The following is a 21,740-nucleotide window of genomic DNA, read 5'->3' as shown; positions in this document are numbered from 1 at the left end:
TTAAAAAAAAGATAATGATGAAACATTATGAGCTTATCTAAAAAAATAAATAAAATTAATTTAGATGAGATTTTAAAATTGCCAGGTGTTTGAATGCTTACATGCAACACTGTAATTTAACTATATTTATTTTAATGTCATATCAGCATTAAATGCTATTATTCATTGCAAAATAAAATAATTTGCTGACCTTTTGCACTTCCACAACACATCACCAGCCTTTCATTACCCCTCAACATACCTGAACTCCGGCACCTTGACAAGGGGAAACTATTTCAATGTTTTCACTTTCTTTCTTCTATCTGTGTGGTGCAAAATGCAAAGCATCTGATCAGATTCAAACACACAAACCTGATATGATTGTTCAAGCGTAAGGTGCGTCTCGAGTAAACTTTCAGTGAGAAAACATACAGCCGTCTCCTCTCTTAGGGATTTCTCACACCCTCAGACTGTCAGGTAAAGAGACGGGTGTGGGAAAAGGGTGTGCCTGATGACAGGATGTACATCACGACCCATGGGCCTATGGGAAAGAGTTTATAGCATGACCACACATTAGAGGATTATTCCACCACCCACCACTGACCTTCCCTCAGATTATCCCAGAACAACCTCCACGCTCCTTTCAAAATACTGGAACAAAGTGAAGAAATATCACTGTTCCCTTTGGCCCGAAAACCTCTTATGATGGAATGGATAAAAGCTTGAGAATAAATCAGAATTGGAAAACTATAAAGGCTACAAAAGCCCAGAAGAAATCACTCATCTCATTTACACGAGTCATATCAACACACCCACTCATTACACAGCTAAATAAGAAGGGATATCCTGTTTCCTCAAAATAGAAATAAGCACAAAGTCACTGTCCAAACAGAAGTCAAAATTCTAATAGAAAAATGTTCCAGAAAGATTTTGGAAGATGCAGCAGCCAGTCCAAACCAGTGAAAGTGTCCTGTCCTCTTTATATGATTCGATCCAACTCTAATCCAAAGCAGTCAGAGCCTTACATTCAAATAAATCCCAACTTTATTTCCTAAAAGTCAAAGGTCTAAAGTTTTATGGACAATATAGTCAATGTTTTGGTCCATGAAGGAAAAATTTTTTTCATTATAGGCGTCCCACACACAGGCAGATGAATTCAAGGTGTGACAACTCAAAACCTCGCCCTTTAGAAACAACCTGTAATTTATTTAAACATATAGCTGTATATGACAGCCAGTGTTGACAAGCACCATTTAACCATCAAGTCTGACAGCTAGTGGTAGCTAACATGGAAATAATTAAGTTAGAGACATGACCCAGCATTCCCTTACCCTACCGCAACTATTATCGGCCTCATTAAATACGGCAGAAAGTGAATAAATCGTTTTTTTCAAAAACAGTTCTGGCAAGAATGGCAGCACAAACACTCGTGCTTTTGTCTGTAGTCGAGGGGATGAAGCTGAGAGCTCTGCGCCCTTTCTTCCACGCCGCAGGACAAATGTAGTCAGTTTTCCCCACCATTATTGCTCTAATGTGCGCCCCGAAGGACTTCTAGTCATTGCCAAACCCGAAGCGGCATACTGGTTCACCCTGGTAACAAAAAGGGCAATAAAATTCCCCCTGCCACTGGCTTCTGTTTGGAAACGCCCTACCGCATGTGCCGGCACCAACCCAGAGCCAATTAGAGACCTTCAGACTTGATTGCATTTTCAGCCTCAGCGGTCTTGTTGAGAACGTGCATCTCCACTTAAGCTAAACCCACATTTGCACACATTTCATGGCCCACTGAAATGTTTAGTTAATGCTGGCAGGTCGCAGGCATTCCCTTCTGCAAAGCTACCTAGCGCCCTCAGTTCTCAAATACAATGACCTCCAAAACATCTTTGTTTCAATCCCCAAGCGTATTAATTGTCAGCCTGTCTTCCTGGTGCAAGTGGAGTTCAAGGCTACATTGTTTCTGCTGCTACAGTAAACTACTCGAGCCTCTGATGTGGATTCAAAGGACAACGGCTGTTGGACGCCACCTTCTCCATCTGCTGAATCCATTACTAAAAACCCATTTTGTAACTACGTCACGCTTCCCCATGTGTCACTGAAGCTAAAGGACAGGGGTTTTCTAACTGGATAAAAATAGTGCAGAAATAAAATTTAAAAAATCTCTTGGCTGTCCTAACAATGGATCAAAAAAGTGAACAATCGAAATAAGTTTTTTTTTTTTTTTAAACTCACTTACTTTTACCTGCTCCCACAGAAAATAAAATAAAAAACTCTCAGCTATATAAACAGTATCAATAGGTCTTTATGCAATGGGTCTCTGAGGGGTTTTGGCATCAAAAAGCTTGAAAACCCCTGGCATAGGATAATAATTCAGTATTAAATGGCTACTTATTTTTTACAAAAGCAAAATGAATGGTTTCATGGTTGAATTGTATAAAATATCACTATGAATACTACATGCTCTGAAAACTTATATGTTCAACACCTGTCCTGTGTAAATATTAGATTGGCCCTTGCCATTTTTGCCTAATTTGGAAATGGTCTAGGATTTTGTTTATCTAAACTGGCACCATTCCACCCTCCGTCAAGCTCAAAGTCTACATACTGTATCTGGGAATACTTATACAGCAAGCAACCTTCATGAATGCCAGTCAAACCGCACCGTCAAAGGCAGACAATTAGTTGATCTCCATTATGGAATGTTAGCTCCTGCATCAGTTGTAGATTGCAACAGGATGCCATGGGCTGTGGCAATGCTCGATACTACCGGAAACTGAAAAAAGGACGGATTGGTTCAATGGTATGTGTGTCCCATGCCGATCCTGAGAGCCCCCTACCAATGCTTGTTGGAGCACTGGGGTGCCAAGCAAGACTGTAACATGAATAACATGAGATCAGAGCATTGTCTGAGTTTTATCCAGGAGAGAATGGCAAATTTAAACAGCTACACTGGGCTTTTGTTCCGCTACACTGGACAGAGCTGGGATAGGCCTCCCAGAACACCTCCTTTATCCGAGTCGCACAAACCCTGAGGCACGTCCACACACACGCACACACACAGTCAACTACTTCTGCAGGCTTGTGCAGTGCAGTACAAGTCAAACACCACCTGACGAAGAAGAAGCTGGCACCAGCACTAAACGACAATCAAGACACCACTGATAAAACCGATCGAAAGGAAAACAAACAGAGGGTGTCTTTACAGTGACAATATATAAAGTTTGCTCATAATGAAACTGAAGTGGGTGAAATGAAAATACGGGTCATATTTAACCACTAAATAAAAAAAATAAAAAATATTGTATTTGCATTAATTTGATTATTTTATGACTATTAAGCCCTTTTTCTTATAAATAAATAAATACCAAGATTGTAATAGTAATGTAAAAATTCTAATATAGAATATTTAAAAAAACATCATGGATAATATAAAATTCTAATATGAAATAAATAAAAATGTATTTAAATTAATTAAAATATCATCATTGCATTATGCTGTATAAATCACCAATGTTTGTTTGGTTATTTATTTATGTTTTAACGCTATATCAGCAACAATGGCTATATTCATGGCAACGTTAACAGTATCATCTAAACACATCATTTACAATAATATAACATTTGCTTAAGAAACAAATCACTATACAAAAAGTAATAACAGTACTAATAAATATATCAATATATAATTAATCAATATAATCGACAAAAATTCAAAAATTCAGGAGAGACTCACCAATGATTATATTAAATGAAATGCGATATACTCATACATTATACAGCATAATTCAATGATATTCTAATATAATATTTTAGAATATATTGTTTTTTATAATATAATATTATAACATAATTTAGTATAATATATTTTTTAAAATACAATATTTTCCCCCTCCACTGTTATATCATTTAGATATATGTGGCAAATAGAGAATATCAAACTGGGAAAAAAATAAAAAAAATAAAAGGTGTACAGCATAGCACTTTAGACAAACTAGAGACATCCTTCACAGTGCTTTAAAGACATCTCTGTTGCCATGGATACAACAGAGGGGTTGTCATGGGCTTGAGGGTTTTGGGTGTTGTCTTCAAACTTGAAACAAGAGTACTGTTTCTCTATCTTATCAAAGCAGCAAGAGCATGTGATAATCAGACCAGAATATCCTAACCGACTCGTCCTTCTCTTACTTTCAATTCTGTACACACAGCAAAACTAAAACAGCTCCAAACCCCACAAAAGCAGACATATTACGTGTCTTTCTATTTACAACATATTTCATCATACATTATGCACTCGGGAGACACAGAAGGCTCAGAGGCAGAGCCCATGGGAGGGTGGAGTCTTGCGTCTGGTATCGGTTGCACTCCCGGTATCAAGTCTTGGCGATACTTTGAAATTCTCTAGCACTGAGATACTGCAGATGTGTCAATGTGACCCCACCTCGGTAATTAAAGACATCTCCCACACGTCTAATGTCAGCATCTCTACCAGCCTCCCCAATTAGGCAAAACAAACTCTCGTTGCTGTGCACGACACTCACACACACACCCTTCACATAAACTGTCAACCCTCTCCCAAAAAAAAGACCAAGGGCTGGGACTGCAGGCATGCAATTCTGGGCTATGCTGGAGGGATTTGGCTTATCGCCCAGCATGTTAAGCACTAGAGGTGTGACTAAACGTGAGACGCTGAACACTGCACGGTGCAACAAATTAATAAGGTCAAACAGCCCCAGATGGATCAAAACAGTCGAGGATATAAAGGAATGTGGCAATGATTTTCGATGCGAACGAACCTACATTACATCCATGAGTGAGCAGTAAGTTCAGTCAGATCAGAGACGCTTCTTTGCTTTAATACTTACACTGTCGCTGCAAGTCTGTGCTTGTGAGCTTGATCATAGAAGAATGCTATAACTACTTGTTATTGCGATAATTTAAAATGTTGAGGTGGATTGCGTGCAAACGTTACCAAATGCATAATTGTTCAACTTTGAGTGAAATTAATGACAAAGGAGAAAATAATCACATATATCCCTAGAGGATTATTTCAATCATCCAAACCATCAGGAAACAGACCCCACACAGCTTCAGTATCAGTCTATGATCTTTGTGGTGAAGCTACGGCATGTAAAAGACCCCATGAAATTGCTTGACAAGCAGTCTTTCTTGCCAAATTTACATATTTCCTTTTGAAGAAAGGAAGAACGTTAGAACCAGGGAGATGATTTAAAGGAATAACCCAGAAATTTAATTTTGCTGAAAATTTACTCACCCTCAGGTCATCCAAGATGTAGATAAGTTTGTTTCTTCATTGGAACAGATTTAGCATTACATCACTTGCTCACCAATGGATCCTCTGCAGTGAATGGGTGCCGTCAGAATGAGAATATTTTAACCAAAAGCAACAGTTTAAAGTTATAACACCTTAATAATGGATGTTTCTTACAAACACACAGCTTTTCGCTTCACAAGGCAATAACCAATGGACTGAAATTGTGTGGATTATTGTGATGTTTTTATCAGCTGTTCTGACGGCACCCATTCACTGCTGAGGATCTACTTGTGAGCGAATGAGGTAATGCATAATTTCTCCAAATTTGTTCTAATGAAGAAACAAATTAAATAACAAATACATTTTCAGCAAATTTTCATTTTTGGGTAAACAATTCCTTTTACTGGACGAAAACTTGGATAGTAGAAATATTTGTGCTCCTTTTTCCAAAAAAAGAAAGACAAAGTTTAGATGCATACATCTACTAAATGTGAACTTTTACAATTTTTTTTTAGGAGAACACAAACACATTACTACATGACCTCAAATCTAGAAGTCCAAATGCCATAAAATCCATAAGGTCTTCATGGATCAGATCATATTCCAAAGAACACCATGGCCTCAGTTTTGTCCTCAACAACCACAGAATCAACCCAGGAGAAAAACTACAACAAATGCGCCCAAAACCAATACATACTCCATCAAGACCACAAGTTACTAACAATCACTGTGCTCCAGTGCACTAAACTTCTGTTGTGAATAAACACCATCTTGCTCCTGATATTTTAGGTCTCACTTCGTAAAACATTTCATTTTTTTCAATAAGCATTTCTACTGCCGTGCATGAAAAGTAGATCTTCATTTGGTTACTCATTAACTTCCCTTTGTCCTTCATGAACTGTAGCAAAACAGTGACAACTACTGTCTGAATTAAACTGAAGTAAATCTAGCGTGTAAATTAGTTTTAAATGGCAACATTGTATCAAACTGTCATGAGTTGGTAAGTAGACTAAAGTAAAACACTATGAAGTGAACTAGATCAAATAATCACAAACAGACTGTGTTTCGATACAAACAAACGCATCGAAAAAGAAACATGTTTTTCATTTGTTTTATAAATTAGACGAGAATCATTCGCCCATTGAACCGCCGAACTCTGTCCCACCCTATAAAGCCAAATCACTTCAAAAGAAGTCCAAAGTCGGCTGAATTTATACTTTTTCTGGACGTGTCATGTACTTGCCAGTTTGAGGTCTGAGATTGAGAAGTTACCTTGTAAACAGTCCCATCCTCCCCGAGACCACTCTGGGCTCGTGCGCTCTCACTCCGCTGTGCAACAATACAGCACGATCCGACAGGCGGATGACGTCATCCCATTAAGGCTTGGGGCTTGGCGTCAGTGCGCATGCGCAAACCTTGGAGCGCATATTTATATGGGAAATGTAGTTAGAAAACGACGATGAGCGAAAACTGTTTGAACATTTAAACCACAATGAAATAAATATTTATGGACATGCAATTCCCATAGATAGATTAAAAAAAATAGACAGGCTGTACATTTTTATTATTTATTTATTTATTTTTAATTGTAAAATAAAATATTAAAATATCGATGAGTAATTTACTCAACTCATAAATTCTTCTCCATTCTGTAACATTGAATTACTATGATCATTTCTGTTCTAATATGAACACCTGGAAGTCCTCTCAGTGGTTGATTTGAGTAGAAAAACACGAAATTAATTCACAACAACACACAATTATGTGACCATTAAAATAATGAACACTAATTAGCAAGCAAATCTTACATTTTAGACCAGTTTGCATTATTATATAGGGCTGGATGAATACATCACTTCAATTTCTTTCTTTCTTTCTTTCATTCATTTATTACAGTTAAGAATTAAAACATTCTAGAAAAATCATACAAAACAAACCAAAAAAAAGTATTTATACAATAAGGTGTAAATTCTAATGCAATGATCAGAAGCATGGTGTGCAATGAGTCAAGAAGTAAACGTCATAACATATAAAACAATACAAATGAAGAATATTAACTTATTTTTTTATGCATGGAATAACAATTGAACACTGATGTCCCATTAACAGACTTTCCCAAAACTCTTTGTATACATCACATGAGGCTCAATGTAGCACTCATTGCACTTAAAAGCAATTGAGGGAAGAGATCCATAGGATTTGTTTAGGCAAAAGCAGGCCACAGACAGACTTACAGAGGATTATGGGAACGATTGTTCATGGTGGGCTGTCTGGTGGAATTACAGACATGGCAGCAGCTGGTGGGGCCACACTTTAATTCCCAAAAACTACAGTACAATAGCAGAAATACTGCCTGGTCTTGTTTCCAGGATTCAATGTTACTAAAAAAAAAATGAGGGCTCACCAGAGTTCCTCTCTAAACATGAGAGTCAATGCTCGATTATTATTTTTAATTAAAGTGTTGTCTTATTGTTATTTATTATTATTATCACTATATGTCCTGGGGCCTGTACCATGATGGTAGATGAACAAATTCAGAGTTATAGGATAAGTTTTGAGTTGACAAATCCAAACCACTCCAATCTGGCTTTGTCGGTACCATGAAGCTGATCATCAACTTTCTCTGTCAACTCAGGCTTAATCCTGAGTTAATGGAGCGCGTGCACATGAATGTGTGACATCAGCGGCGAACAGCCAATCACACCACAGCGCAAGTGTGATTTACTTCTCGCGAGAGCCAGCGAGATTCAGAACTATTTTGTTAAAGGTTAAGAGATTAAAGAATATGAGGAATTTAAACGTATTTCCACTGAAGTACTTGTCCATGAAAGAGGACAAATAAAGTAAATTATCTTGCTCTATAAGTGCAGTCACAAGTTAAACTTGTGAAGTTAGTTTATATAGTTGATAATATATAGTGATAGAGACTCAAACATGTAAGGTCACATTTTAAAGCATTATCTATTGATTCTACCACTTATTTATATTACATATGATCTGTATATATTAATATTTATTTAAAATGAATGCTTTATAATAATTGTTAAACTAAAGGTGCTTGTGTGTAATGGAGTAATAATAATATAAATCTTATAATAATTATATAAATCATACGTAAATTGTAATTATCAGTGAAGCCAGACAATTTTGTTGTATCTTTTTTAAGGTACTTCATAGTGACCTTTAATTTGTAGAAAGAGAAACTGGGGGAGTGACTTTTTTTGTGTCATACATGTGTCACTTTGCTCACATCTGATTGGTCCAATTTCAGTTTGCAATCTCTAACTCAGAACATAACCTGCCCCAGAGCAGGTTAGCCGTGGAGTGTAAATTACTATGGCAATGAACGCAGCTAAAAGCCAAGCCACTTTCATGGTATCTAAAACCCAGGATTGGTGCAAACTAAACTGAAACTTACCTGGCTAGCCAGCTAATCCGGCTTCATGGTACAGGCCCCTGGTGACTGATATAGCTAATACACTGTGTATATATTATTGTTGTTGTTATATTGGGGGTAAATAATGTAATAATACTGAGTATTAACTTGTAAGTTTCATAAGAATATCTCATATTTCATAGAAATATTTTTAACTCAGCATGTTTAGCAAAGTCTACATACAGTATGCATCAGAGAAACAAGTGTGCAGCCACCTTTCGAATTTTGCCTTTGAACTTCCATTTTTGCGGCTGCGATAGCATCACTGTTAAAGTGTAATTAGCTGGTGAAGAAGATTTCATTATTTTAGAGTTAACGAAAGTTATCATGAGCACTGCAATGTCCAAAGTGGATGTCATAATCGATGTCAACAGACCGGCAGTCTGGCAAGATATTAATAAGATTGGTTCATTAATTATGATGATGTGGTAATACATACGGAAGACAGAAGACAAGGGGATTGTCATCATGATGTTTTGACTATGGCAACCAGAATAAGAACTCAACAATCCTCCATTCTCACTTCTCTAGGCAAACTTTCCACATCTTTTATTTATATTTTTATTGAAACAAAAGAGTCATACTGTTTCTGTCTCCACTCCCTGCTACAACTGTACATAATGACTACATCTCCTTCAGCTATTTTGGCAAAAGATCTTTAGTCCTAAAAACTCACTAAGGACACGTAACTTGGCTTTCAAAATGCCTCATTGTCTTGGCAGTCAGTAAATGTCTTTTCAGAAGCCAAAGCTGTTCCTTTCACTTCAGCTCAGAGTCAGTACGCCAGACTAGAGCCGTCATGGTTGGAAGGACAGTCTGTTTAATGTATAGAGGGCAGCACTTCTAAAGACTGAGGTGTGTAAATATTTAAGCAGCCCAGGTCTGCATATCGTTACTTGCACAGAAACTAATGGGAACAAGTCTATGCTCTCTATAAGCAGCTCAAAAATAAACTGCCTAAGCCAGAAGGATTCGATCCAAATTCTGTCTGGATTACATGATTTATCTATATAACACCTGTTTGACCCTTAAACTAACACTGTAATTACTGATTCTGAGCATAATTCGTTACAAAATCCCTGTAAATTGCAACAAATTATACTGAGACATTTTGGATCAGTGTATTTTTTAAAGAAATCTCTTATGGTCACAAAGGCTGCATTTACTTGACAAAAATACAGTAAAAATGTATTGTAAAATCTAACTGTTTTCTATTGTAATGTGTTTTAAAATGTAATTTTTTCCTGTGATGTCAATGGTGAATGTCCAGGCTGCTCTTTTCCATTCAATGAAAGTGAAAGGAGGCTGTTGAGCTCCAAAAATGATATAAAGCACAATAAAAGTATCTACAAGTAATCTATACATTTTGTGCACTATATATATATTCTATGCCTTGTGAAGCCATTATGTTAAGAACAGACCAAAAAAATGCAAACGTAATTTGCTCCAAAAACGTTGCCTGTTGAAACTTTTGCCACATTGAAATAAGCTAGATCAAAACAGGTTACACCAAGTTTGCCATTAACAATGAGACATGCAAGAAAAATTGGCATCTGACATCAAACCTGGGTTTATATACATCATCTTTTCCTGTGATGTTTTAGGCTGTGACAGTCTCATCCTTCATTGTATGGAAAAGAGCAGCCAGGATTTTCTGCTTTGGGGTCCACAAAAGAAATAAAATCACATGGGTTTGGAACGGTATTCATTCATTTAACTCCTCACAGAGAGCACAAAAATTCATTACTAAGGCATCAACTTCAAGGATTAACTTCCTCTGCAGTATATCATTGCCTTGTGTATTTAACAACAAGCTACTCTTGCTGTTGTGTTTGTTTCAACCTGAAATCAACCTTAAGAGTACAGATGAAAGGAGCCAGAAGTAGAGTAGATTATGGGCCCTCTGTGGGACTCAAAATCAATCTCGTAGCTTTGATCTGCATTTAACCCTTAAGACTGAGAACTGTGAGAAGCTTAAACGCACTCTCATCGCAAAGCCGTTTACGTCTGTTTAATCTTGGCAGAAACTTTTATACCCACAAAGAACTGGTTCCCTAAAAGGTTCTCTTATTCAAGCTATTCAATAATGTATAACTAGATAAACATTCTCATATAGCAGTCATTTCAAACAATCATCAATCAATGCAAAAAGAACGTTGCTCATGTCAGAAACAGTACAATATCTTAACCACAGTAAAGTATCTTGAATGCTGCCCGGCATTCCCAGTGCACCATAAAGCATTTACTGTAGCTACTACAATCACAGTCTTTGTTCTAACACAATTACCTACCTTTTTCCAATCACATGACAAAGTACTTGGTAATTTCTTCGCTATTAACATGGATCATGAAGTCCATTTACAGCAGCCTTAGGAAACAAAGCGGCTCCTGAGGTACAGCCGGCGGTTTGCATTCTACTGTTGCATGTGCAATTTTCTGTTCCAAAATCTGATATGGAAGCTTATTTCTGGCACGAAATAAAAAATGGTAATTGTGCCTTTTTATCTCACAAATATGACTTTTTGTCGCAATTCTGACTTTTTTCTCATAATTGAGACACAACTCACAATTGCCAGAAAACTTGCCAGAGAATTACGACAAGCTTGCTTGCACAAATGAATTAAACAAATCTCACAATCGTGAATTTGTATCTCACAGTTTCGATTTTTTTTAACAATTCTGAGTTTGCATCACAATAATTCAGACATTTGTTCACAGAGTTGCAAGTTTATGTCTCGCAGTTCCACTTTTTTTCTCAGAAGTGTGAGATATGAACGCGCAATTGCCAGAAAAAAGAGCATTGTGATAATTGTCATAATTGTTTCCGCCAATAATTATTATTTTTTTTAATTGCAATATCTCACAAATCAGACATTTTTCACAATTCAGAGTTTATATATAAAGATAAGATATAAGATATAAGCTTAGAATGGCAAGAAAAAAGTTTTGAATTGAGATAAGTCACAATTGTCTTATTTATTTATTTATTTTAAATTCTGTGGCTAAAATGAGTTTCATTAATCTGAAGACTTTGCATGAGCACAAGAAAGTTCTCGAGCGAACAAGAGAAATGTATTTTCTGCATGTCACTTTCACTTTTACACACAGGTAATAGTTTAATGTATCTGTCTTAGATAATAAAATCTGTTTTATTATGTAGCCACGTAATTATCATGCAAGATAGTTGAGTCAAGTCCTTATGATTTGATTTATGTTGCGATAATGACCAGATTACAGTTAATTTTTCCTTGCATACTTTATTGTTTACTTATTGTAGTGTGAACACTAGGACATGAATATCAAAACAACAGACATTAGCACCACCTGCTGGTTACAGGTGGTAAGTGACAAGATTCTGAGATTTAGATTCTTTACATTCTAAAGGATTTTATTACACTATTTCACTAAAACAAGATGTTACAGAAAATCTTAAGATTTTGTCAAGTTCTGAATGTTTGCTCAAAACAGACTTCTCTGATAGACCGTTTGCTCTCAGCTGTTTGAAATACAGTAGATTATCCATATTATCTTTTGATTTACATAACACAACATGTCAGCGCAACTCAAAGCAGATGCTTTGACCATTTATCTCAGATGTGAGAATCTACAGATGTGGTCATTTCCGTATGACTGCCTGTAGATGCTGCAGCTGAGCCAGGTTCACGCTGCCACCCCCACACACGATCATTACCAGTGAGTCGAGCGGTTTAGGGAGGCGTCCCTCTTCCTGTAGCCTCTGGATGACACCGCTGTACACTGCAGCCAATGACGCTCCGCAGGCCAACTCCACCTACACACGCTCCTCATCTGAATACAGTACACAGTGATCAACTGCAAAGCAAGCTTTGTTGTTATTGAGCTGTTTGATGGCCTTAATCACAGTGATGAACTTACCCAGGAACAGTTCCACTGCCTCCAGTGCCTGTAGATCTGTCACCACCTCTGAAATGACTTTGGGCCGTTTGCTGTACTCAAACGCTTGCTGGCATGCCGTTTTTGCTCCCAAACACGTTGCTTCACTAGCAAGCGGAGATATGCAGAAACATTCAAACATTTAGTGCCAATTGTTCATGGATTCAAGATGATTTCTTAATTCGTACCTTGTAATGTCAGGCAGTGTAACCAGATCTCTGGCTTTCTGAGCAACATTGAGACAGTCAGCACCCACGGTCTCCATGCACAGGACAGGCACATCTCCCCAGCCCACCTAATCCAGACCTTCCATTATTCCACAAAACAGACCTCCACCTCCTACGGACACCACTATCGATCCAGGTTTGGATGGCAGTGAGGCCTTGAGTTCATGCACAATACTGGAATGACCTTTCCTAAACGATTTGAACAGCTTTTCCTTCTTGTGAAGCCCAAAAATATGAAAGAAATTTAAGGTGGTACAGTTTTAAGGTGCTATATGTACAAACTCACCAGACTAGAGGATGGTTGAAGGGGTGTATTACAGTAAGACCTTCACTTTCAGCCAAACGTAGGGCCTCAGCATTTGCATCATCCCATATACAATATCAGATAAAGATCTATATGATTTAGACCTGGATAAGATAATGTAACTGCGTCACATCTAGAATAAAGGTATTTAGGATAACTGTGGTGGTACTTTGCTCTTGCCTTGCCCACAACTTTGACCGTAGCACAGTTGCCGAGGGCAAAACAATGGTGGCTGGCAGGTTGAGTTTTCTTGCTGCATATGCTGTGGCCATACCAGCATTACCACCTATACACACAAAGACAAGAAATGTAATTTTAATCCAAGAATGCTGTTAAACACAATGAACAATTTGATATGTCCATGTTAAACTGGTGAGAGTGTGAAAATTGCATTTTAGATTTGTCTTTAGAGCCCCATGGTCAAAAGAGCCTGTACTTGTATGGAATAGCTACAATTAAATGTTTACCATTTCACTCACCTGAAGAACAAATGACACCTTTTGACTTGTTTGAACTTGCAACCTTATAAAGGAATAAAAATACATTTGAATGTCGTCCTTTAATGAGCGCTAGATGGCAGTGCGAACGCACAATATACTGTACTGGAGGCAAACGTTTGTTTTAAAACTTGATTTAATAATTGATATACAATCCATGGTAAGCTTGAAATGCAACTTACTGCGTTACAACATTTACGAGCTATATATGTTAAGTCAAAAATAATTATGGCTATTCATTCATTTTAAGAAACGCAGCCATATTTTTCCTCACATTTTGACACATGTATCCTATTCCACGGATTTTGAAGGAACCGGTGGGTTGTGAGCTCTCCATCTTCAGATACACGGTGGTCCCGATCCGCTTAGACATGCCGGTGCTTTCGATAAGTGGGGGGTAACGACGTGAAATCCATTTTGCGTTGACATTTTTCTCCAAATTTTCTGAAATGCATACAGTTGGTAAGGAAATGTGGACAACAGTATCCGGTCACGGTGGGTAATGCACTAAACGCAAGCAATTGCAAGTTTTTGATAGGTTTCCCGCGTTTTAAAGTAGGTTACCTCAGGTTTTCTTTTGTCTTAGGCAATCATATTCAGTTAAAACAAAATATACAGGCAAACCATTTCATAGTCTACTAAGACAGCTTGCAAAATTATAATGTAGGTTAAACTTTTGAGCAAGTTATTCATTCATGAGAAAAAGTGTGCAATGATATCCTGAAAGTGAGAAACTGTTAAAAGACAGGCTAAAATATTAAATACCATATGGACATTTTTGTAAACGTACACAACTACTTGCTAACAGCTTGCTATTTATTTATTTATTTTTTACTTTGAAGGTTATAAGCATTTTGTTCTCAAGCTAAAATTAAGCAAAATAAAACAATACAGTACACATTAAAACACTTAAGGATTTTCATGTACGAACTTCACAACAAGGCATCAGTATTTATTGATATTTGTCAATATGAATTTTTCATCTGTGCAGCACACAGCATATTCCTGTACAGAACACAGAATGTGAAAAATCCAGTGAATACAACATGTGACTTTGTCCCAATGTGGAAACTTTATTGTGCACATATACATGACTTTGCATAAATGGCTCTTTTATAGCAGCACAAACACTAGGCAGATCCTGCCGGTTTTGACAGCCATATAAGCCTATATCAAGCTGTTTAAAGAATTCATTTATTTTATTTCAATTAAATAAACATCATGTAGCATAAAAAAAAATAAAGCCTGACTTAAATTAAGCATAGGAATATAGGTTTGTGATATATTGTCAATATCCCCTGTTTGATGGAAAACAGCCACTGCATTAGTTTTTATGGCATCAGTTTTCCGCATCCTTTTAAAACTCAGTTCCTTGTAGACGACTACACAATTTCACTTCCTCAAGCCACATAATCCTCCACACTTAAACATATACATGTTTCCAGACCAGGCCACTTTCTTATTATCCATCAGTAGCTTGACCAGCCTCAAGGCCTCTTCTAAACACTTTCCAGCACCTTCCTTCCTTTCCCCTGAATCAGCCACTTCTTAACCATGGGAAATTAAACATCAGTCCCTTCGGTTTCCTTTTTGCCTGATAAAAGCCACAGAGCACGAAACACTGGAATCCAAGACTGCATTCTCTGTCACCACCTCTTATTATCACATCCACGTCCCATTCTGACAGTCACATCCCACACTGAAACACTCATACACGCACATATTCTCAGGAGGTTTGCACTGTGGATGAGGATAGAAAAGCTAACATGTTCCTCAACAGAGAAATTGGTAAGAGGGACACTGCAAAAACAACACATCATAGTGACGAATAAAATCTGGGATGCAAACAGAAGACCACTGAATTCCCCACTGTTGGTTAAATCCATCTTGTCTGACACCAGACGTGCTCCATCATCTTGCCACCCCTGTGGGCTCTGTGTTGTGGTGACGGCAAAGACAGGGCAGAGCGCCATCCCGTAGCTTCATGCCAAGTGCTGTTATAGGAGCTTGCGCTGTCTCTCCTGGCCACCTATGCCAGGGAACGTTGCCTGGGTTTGATCCTTGGGTACAGCTACAATGACAACAGATTACAGATTTACAGGATTTGATTTTTCTCACTTTTCAATTTATATTTAAACAAAATATTTTAATGCAAAACAGTGCCGTCTAAAAATAAATGTGCCTATACAGATATCCTACCCCTAACAAGTTGCGTGGTACGTAGCCTTCCTTGTCATTAAGTCTGGCCCACCACCACTCTGTCTCGCTGTCATCCCTACGGCTCATGATGGTGACAGCATCGCCCTCATGGAAGGACAGCTCATCTGCACTCTGAGCTTCATAGTCCCACAGGGCATATACTGTCCCTTTATTCATTACACCCAGTTTCTCCTGCACACCTGGAAGGGAAACAAAGCAGAGTAGGCTTTCAGAATCATTTACAGCCATTATTCGAGAAACACACTCTTAACAATAAAAATAACAACACCAGTGATTGCTATTGACATTACCATATAGAAACTGAGAACACTGGACATAACCCTCCTCCATTTCTTCACACTTGTCTGCTGCAGTCTCCACGTCACTGATAGTGGTGGCAAAAATGGCAGCTCCAGACTCCACCAGCAACTTGCAAAGATGAACATTGTTGCATGACGCTGCACAGTGCAGGGGCGTCCTGATCACAAGTGAGAAAGAGTTAACAACTGCAAACATCACTTGATAAGTAAGATTTGGTGTTATTCCCTAATGCAGACAAGAGAGATAAACCATCAGACAAAAGTGATAGTCCTCACCATCCATCACTATCTGCTGCGTTGACATTGACCCCAAAATCCAGCAGGAATTTCACAATATGGTGGTGACCTGCACATACTGCATTATGGAGAGGCGTGATACCTTCATCATTTGGAATACTAGGATTGTTCACCTGAGGATGGAGACACAAGTTGAGGAGAAAAACTCCTACCGAGTCCAGTTCAAGCGTACAAAGTAAGTGTAAGGGGCGTATGGCAGCCGAATTGTACCTCATAAATAATCCTTTGGACCAAATCAAACTCGCCCTCCAAAGATGCATCCAAAAGCAGTGCAAGAGGATTGAACTTGACCCTCAAGCCATGACCTGTCCTCTCAGAGCCGGGCTTCTTCAAGTTGGTGCGCTTAAGCTGTAATGTGAAAAATTCTATTAGCCTTCATAATTTGAAGAATAACATGTCTTTTGAGCAAAAAAGTCGAACAATGAATGCATTCATATGCAGAGTAGAGTACTGTCTAGATGTTACCAAGGTTAGGGTTAAGGCTTGCTGCAGGACTCTTTAAATGAATTTTGCTTGTAAAGAATTTTTCAGAATAAGAGGCTACATCTAGACATAACCCTAGCAAAAAAGCTAGTGCCAACTCACCGTAGATACACCAGGAGGAGTGCCTGGGTGTGCTGTGGTGTCCTGCTCTGTAGGGAAATGAGGTTCTGGTACTGGGCTAGGTTGTGTGTCTGTAACATTTGTGTGGTTGTTGTTATGATTGTCCTCATTGGTGTCCTTAAAAGAATGGTCTGAGGCATCAGCAGACTGGGCACTCCCTGAGTCACTAGATAGATGTGTCAGCTGGTTCTCATTATCATCAGCTGTCGGTGACACGGAAGAGGTGGGAGGAGGGATTGGGATTTTTGGCTCTGCTGAAGGTTCAGCTAAAATGCTTGATTCCATCAGGTTCCCATTGGCAGTGTCCACATCGCCCAGGGTTGTGGCCATGTATTTCAGAGGACTGTCAGGCTGGTAGAAGGGTGTACCACCTACTCCACTCTCAATTCCTCCTGCAAGGGTGTTGAATCGCTGATAAAGGAGCTTCTGGATGTTAGGTCCACTGGGACCTTCTGGTTCTGTGATGGAACTTCGCTTCTTTAAAGGTCGGGGAGCATTGGCTAACTTCCTTCTCAGCACCTCCAGGTCGATGTCACTTTGGTAACGGAGAGGGGAGTGGGCCACAGGGGTCAGTTTAGTAGGACTGAGAGGGCGAGGAATGTTCTCCACACTGGGTGGAGGTAAGGGAGTGCTTTCTTGGGCCGCCTCTCTGTCGACCTCATCTGTGGAGGAGTGCTGGTAGAGTGGAACTGGAGAAGGAGAGGTGGAGCCTGGTAGGACTGGTTTTCCATATACTGGAGGCCAATGAAGAAAAATAAAGTTTAAAAGAAGGGACCATATATAATCAAAGCTATACCTATGTCTGGAACCAATTCAACATTCAACAATTCAATTTCTTACCTGCTTTAACTGCAGCTCTGCTGCTGCTGGAGTAGTTTTTGGCTGTAGGCTGCTGCAGGTACATATTGTAGATTGAGCTGGAGTTCATAGTGGCAGGGCCCTTCCTTGGAGACTGGGGCCGGGACCCCCTGTCCGGAATAAAGGGACGTACTGCCACAGCAAGAGGAGGCTCGGTCCTCTCACCCTGTGGGAACAGGGCTGACCCGGAGTATGGTGTAGGACTGGGAGGCACTGTTATCCGCTGTTGGATCTGCTGTGAAGAGGAACCAGAGGCAGGGGGTGCTCTCTGCCAGCCTAAGTTGCCAGGAGCAGAGCGAGGCAAAGAGCTGGTGGCACAGACTGTGGAGTGATGGCCTGCACTGGGATAGGTTCCATAGATGGGTGGAGGCTGCTTAGACAATGCTGTTACTGTCCCTAACAGCTTAGGGGCTTCCTGTAAAGAGACAAAACCACGAGTTAAACATGAACAAGACTCAAAGATGTCTTTCACAAGAACACGTGTGCTTAAGCACTAAGGAGACTGTTTAATCTCACCTTGTCTGAGGTACCCATCTTGCTCGTATGATCTTGACTTGTGTCCTTCCAGTCTGGAGGTTTTAGAGGAACCCTATTATTGCTGAAGGAGGGCCAGATTGCATCATTAGCTGTGGGAAGCGCAGAAGTATGAGTTAGATGGAAAGAGACAAAGACGTATATGCTCTTTCTCCTGTCAGGCTCATTATGGCACAGATTGACCTGCTCAATGGGTCATTAAAGCAGGAGATGAGTCTCAAATGGGACTACACTCACATCTCTGACCCCTATGACATCAGGACACTTCTAATCATGGGTTTGAGTGAGGAATATTTTTGTCCTGTCCTCTGCACAGATCCAGCTCCGTTTGGGTTAAATGGATTACTAAGCCTATGTGTCCAAGTCCACTGCTCTGCTTGTCAAAGCCATGGGCGATGACGCATGTTTATCCCATTCGTCTGACAGACACGCCATCAAACTCACTGGCAAGTCGACTGCCAAGTGCCACAATGGAAAAATGCAGTTAAACAAAGGATTAAACTACATCAAATATGGGGTTTTCTTCTCTCTAAATAGGTCAAATTCTGCTAGTGATTAAATATTCTAAATGATAAATACACACTTTTGTTATGCATTCGCAAAGCCAGCCTTGCATCTTCATGACTACTTACAAAAATAAACATTACATAATTGCTACTTTTTCCACCAGTTCAGTTCAGGGTTTTAAGAGTCCTGTGGATCCAACTTCACTGACTACTAGGCTATGGTAAGTGTACTGCTTTTTAAGATGAATAATGGGTGGGGTTTAATTCACATTTTATGCACTTGGTTTGTCAGTACCTATGAGGTAAGACATTACAGTATGTACAGGACTTACGTCATCGGTACTGACAAACTAAGTGCAAGCTAGTGTAGATCGATTATCTCAGTGTTTGTGAATAATTTATGACTAAAACAATTCACAATGTCTTTATATATTATTTAGCTACAACTGAAAATAAAACATGTTTTTAAAACCGTTTTCAAATGGCAAACAGTTTGCATTCTGTTTTATGCATTCTGATCAAAACTTTCTTCTTGATATCATGCCCAAAAAACTCACTAGAAGCACAGTCGGAGTCTGTGGGGGCCTCTGGCCCCTCTCTAGGCTCTGAGGATGGCACCAGAGGGTCCACTATGATGTCTAAGTCTGAGACCTTCCATGGGCCTGCAGGCATCCTCACCCTCTCTTCCTCTGTCCCGCCGCCCCCACATATGTGACACACAAGCATGACAAACGAATAGGGGGAGGAGTAGAAAAGGTGACAGACATGAGAAAATGGAAAAGCATGTTAGCAATAAAGGCTGGAAAAAACAAACAAAAAGATGTTTTAGTGTGACGTTAATGGGAGTATCTGAATAAAGATATGTTTCAAAAACTTGGTGTTCAGGAGCTGCCCCTTTTAGATGGAAAGTGATACTGACATCAGGAAAATGAGAGAAGCATAGAAAGAAATCTGAACTGATCTGAATGAATGATTTTACAGCAGTGGTGAGAAAGAAGATTCATTTTCAGAGCCAGCTTTCTGCTCTCGAGTGATAGCTATACGCAGCCTTCAAGATGCAAACATAATGATCTGATACGTCTTTCATCATATATGTAGTAGTATCTTCCTGAATGGGGTCATGAACCTTGTAAACCCATTTGATACTCATCATTTTTACCACAGCGAGCTTTTGTATGAATGTTTTCTGTGTGAGAGTACCAAGAGTGTTCTCAACGATGAATTCTTTGGACAAATCTCCAGAATTCCTGCAGTATTTTTGATTACAGTCCTGGAAAGCAGCAAATGCAAAAGTAGAGGATAAAAGACTGACCTGACTTGGAACGAGCATGGTTGACTGTAGCAGAGGTGGAGAGAGACTGTGGCTTCAGGGGATCAGGCGGTAAACTGTAGCATCCTTCTTGTCCCCCGGGCACCGGGACCTGGATGTAGGGACAGACTGCTGCCACTCGCCCGGAACTGCCTGGGGTGGGCTGAGGGGAGGGAGGACCACTCATTCGCCCCAGCTGTAGAGAAGAGGATTATTTAATTAAACCCCATACAGACAAGGGGGTCAAACTTTTTGCTTAAATTGCAGGGTTTAATGAATTCTAGGGTATCTTTAAAAAACAATTAAGCAATGATTTACAATCCAGCTCAATGTAATATTACAGATCTAGTGCACTAACTGTACGTGGCAATTTAGTTCCAAGCTGTTTGACTTGCCTCTGCTTTTTTCTTGTAGAGACGCTCTCTGAGGTCCCCAATACGCTTGTCCATCATGGTCACCTCCATGTTACGCTTGTTAAGCATATCCTTGTGTTGCTGTAGCTTGCTGTTCTGTTCCTGATTTAGCTTGTTCCGGATCTAAATGTTAATACAAACATACATGTGTCATACACACGCATACAGAACCGATGATTTTGCATCTGAATATTTTGCCATCTCATCAAATGTCACAAGTTTATGCAACTAATATCTTTGGAGTTTGAAAACACGCTTGATAATCTGAATGTTTTATGCATTATCACTGTGGGGCACAAAATGTACCACAAACAACTTCAGAGAGGATTGAGGAAAGAATAAACGAAGTGTGGCAAAACAGGAAAGCGCATTAAAATCAAAGTCTTTCAAAAATTCACTGGGGAATGAAATAGTTTTTGATGATCAAACAGCGTTAATGGATTAAAAGAAAGTTTATTTCCTATTATATTTCCCAAGTGAGACCAATATATTTAACAAACTGAGTTGAATTTTTTTCAGAAAAACTGTGGCTAGTTTTTGGTCATTAGAGTTATCATGAGTTGACTCCAATTGAACAAAACCAACAAACATCATCACCACCAACAAATAGTGTCTATCTCTCTTTGCAGAAAATGCCTACCTGCAGTTCCTGGTAGAGTTTGCGTAGTTCTAGTGCAGCATTGCCGGTCACCGGTCCCCCCAGAGGCTGCAATCCATTGAGACGCCCCCGTCGCAGATCATCTAGCTGTTGCGTGAGCTGGTCCACCTTTACCATGGCTGACTGCAACTCTGCCTGCTTTTCCTGGAACAGGCTGCTAACATGCTCAATTTCTGCAGCTGAAAGACACACATGAAGCATTCCTATTATAAAAGCACTATCTTTGTGTGCAAATGGATGCACGATTGTTGATACACTTCATACATGTGTCTGGATTTTTCAAGTGGGTGTGTGTTCGAGCAAGTGTGTAGGAGTGAGGACCAGTGCAAATTGCTGCTTGGCCAGATGTCCATTCCCCAAGTCCACATGTCATAAGACAAATTCTAAATAGAGAGGAATGGTATTGTGATCTTTGTTTT

General features: G+C 39.2%; 1 protein-coding gene and 1 pseudogene across 6 annotated transcripts in view; both read right to left on the bottom strand.

Annotated features, from left to right (window-relative positions):
* Positions 1–12,300: 12,300 nt before the first annotated feature.
* On the bottom strand, positions 12,301–14,053 carry LOC306885985 (serine dehydratase-like; annotated as a pseudogene). Its single transcript has 7 exons — positions 13,899–14,053; positions 13,607–13,649; positions 13,297–13,413; positions 13,110–13,216; positions 12,785–13,012; positions 12,579–12,703; positions 12,301–12,491 (listed from the first exon to the last, which is right to left on the bottom strand). The product of its transcript is annotated as a serine dehydratase-like (transcript).
* The window catches only part of LOC306885983 (apoptosis-stimulating of p53 protein 1-like), a 46,719-nt gene continuing 38,729 nt past the window's right edge, over positions 13,751–21,740 (bottom strand). For 3 of the 5 annotated variants that reach the window (XM_079442823.1, XM_079442822.1, XM_079442825.1), the window contains 12 exons: positions 21,304–21,500; positions 20,646–20,786; positions 20,254–20,446; positions 19,499–19,630; positions 18,418–18,527; positions 17,884–18,316; positions 17,026–17,777; positions 16,651–16,788; positions 16,420–16,553; positions 16,135–16,301; positions 15,824–16,023; positions 13,751–15,695 (listed from right to left, as the gene is read on the bottom strand). In XM_079442823.1, coding sequence (XP_079298949.1) covers positions 15,654–15,695; positions 15,824–16,023; positions 16,135–16,301; positions 16,420–16,553; positions 16,651–16,788; positions 17,026–17,777; positions 17,884–18,316; positions 18,418–18,527; positions 19,499–19,630; positions 20,254–20,446; positions 20,646–20,786; positions 21,304–21,500 — 2,639 coding nt within the window. In that variant the 3' untranslated portion in view covers positions 13,751–15,653. The remainder of the gene's footprint in view (positions 15,696–15,823; positions 16,024–16,134; positions 16,302–16,419; positions 16,554–16,650; positions 16,789–17,025; positions 17,778–17,883; positions 18,317–18,417; positions 18,528–19,498; positions 19,631–20,253; positions 20,447–20,645; positions 20,787–21,303; positions 21,501–21,740) is intronic. The other 2 variants (XM_079442824.1, XM_079442826.1) reach the window with 1 other exon arrangement.

Source organism: Barbus barbus (assembly GCF_936440315.1).
Source record: "Barbus barbus genome assembly, chromosome: 20".
Taxonomy (NCBI): Eukaryota; Metazoa; Chordata; class Actinopteri; order Cypriniformes; family Cyprinidae; genus Barbus; species Barbus barbus.
Note: the sequence above shows the minus strand (reverse complement) of the source record. Positions and strands in the feature narration are given on the sequence as shown.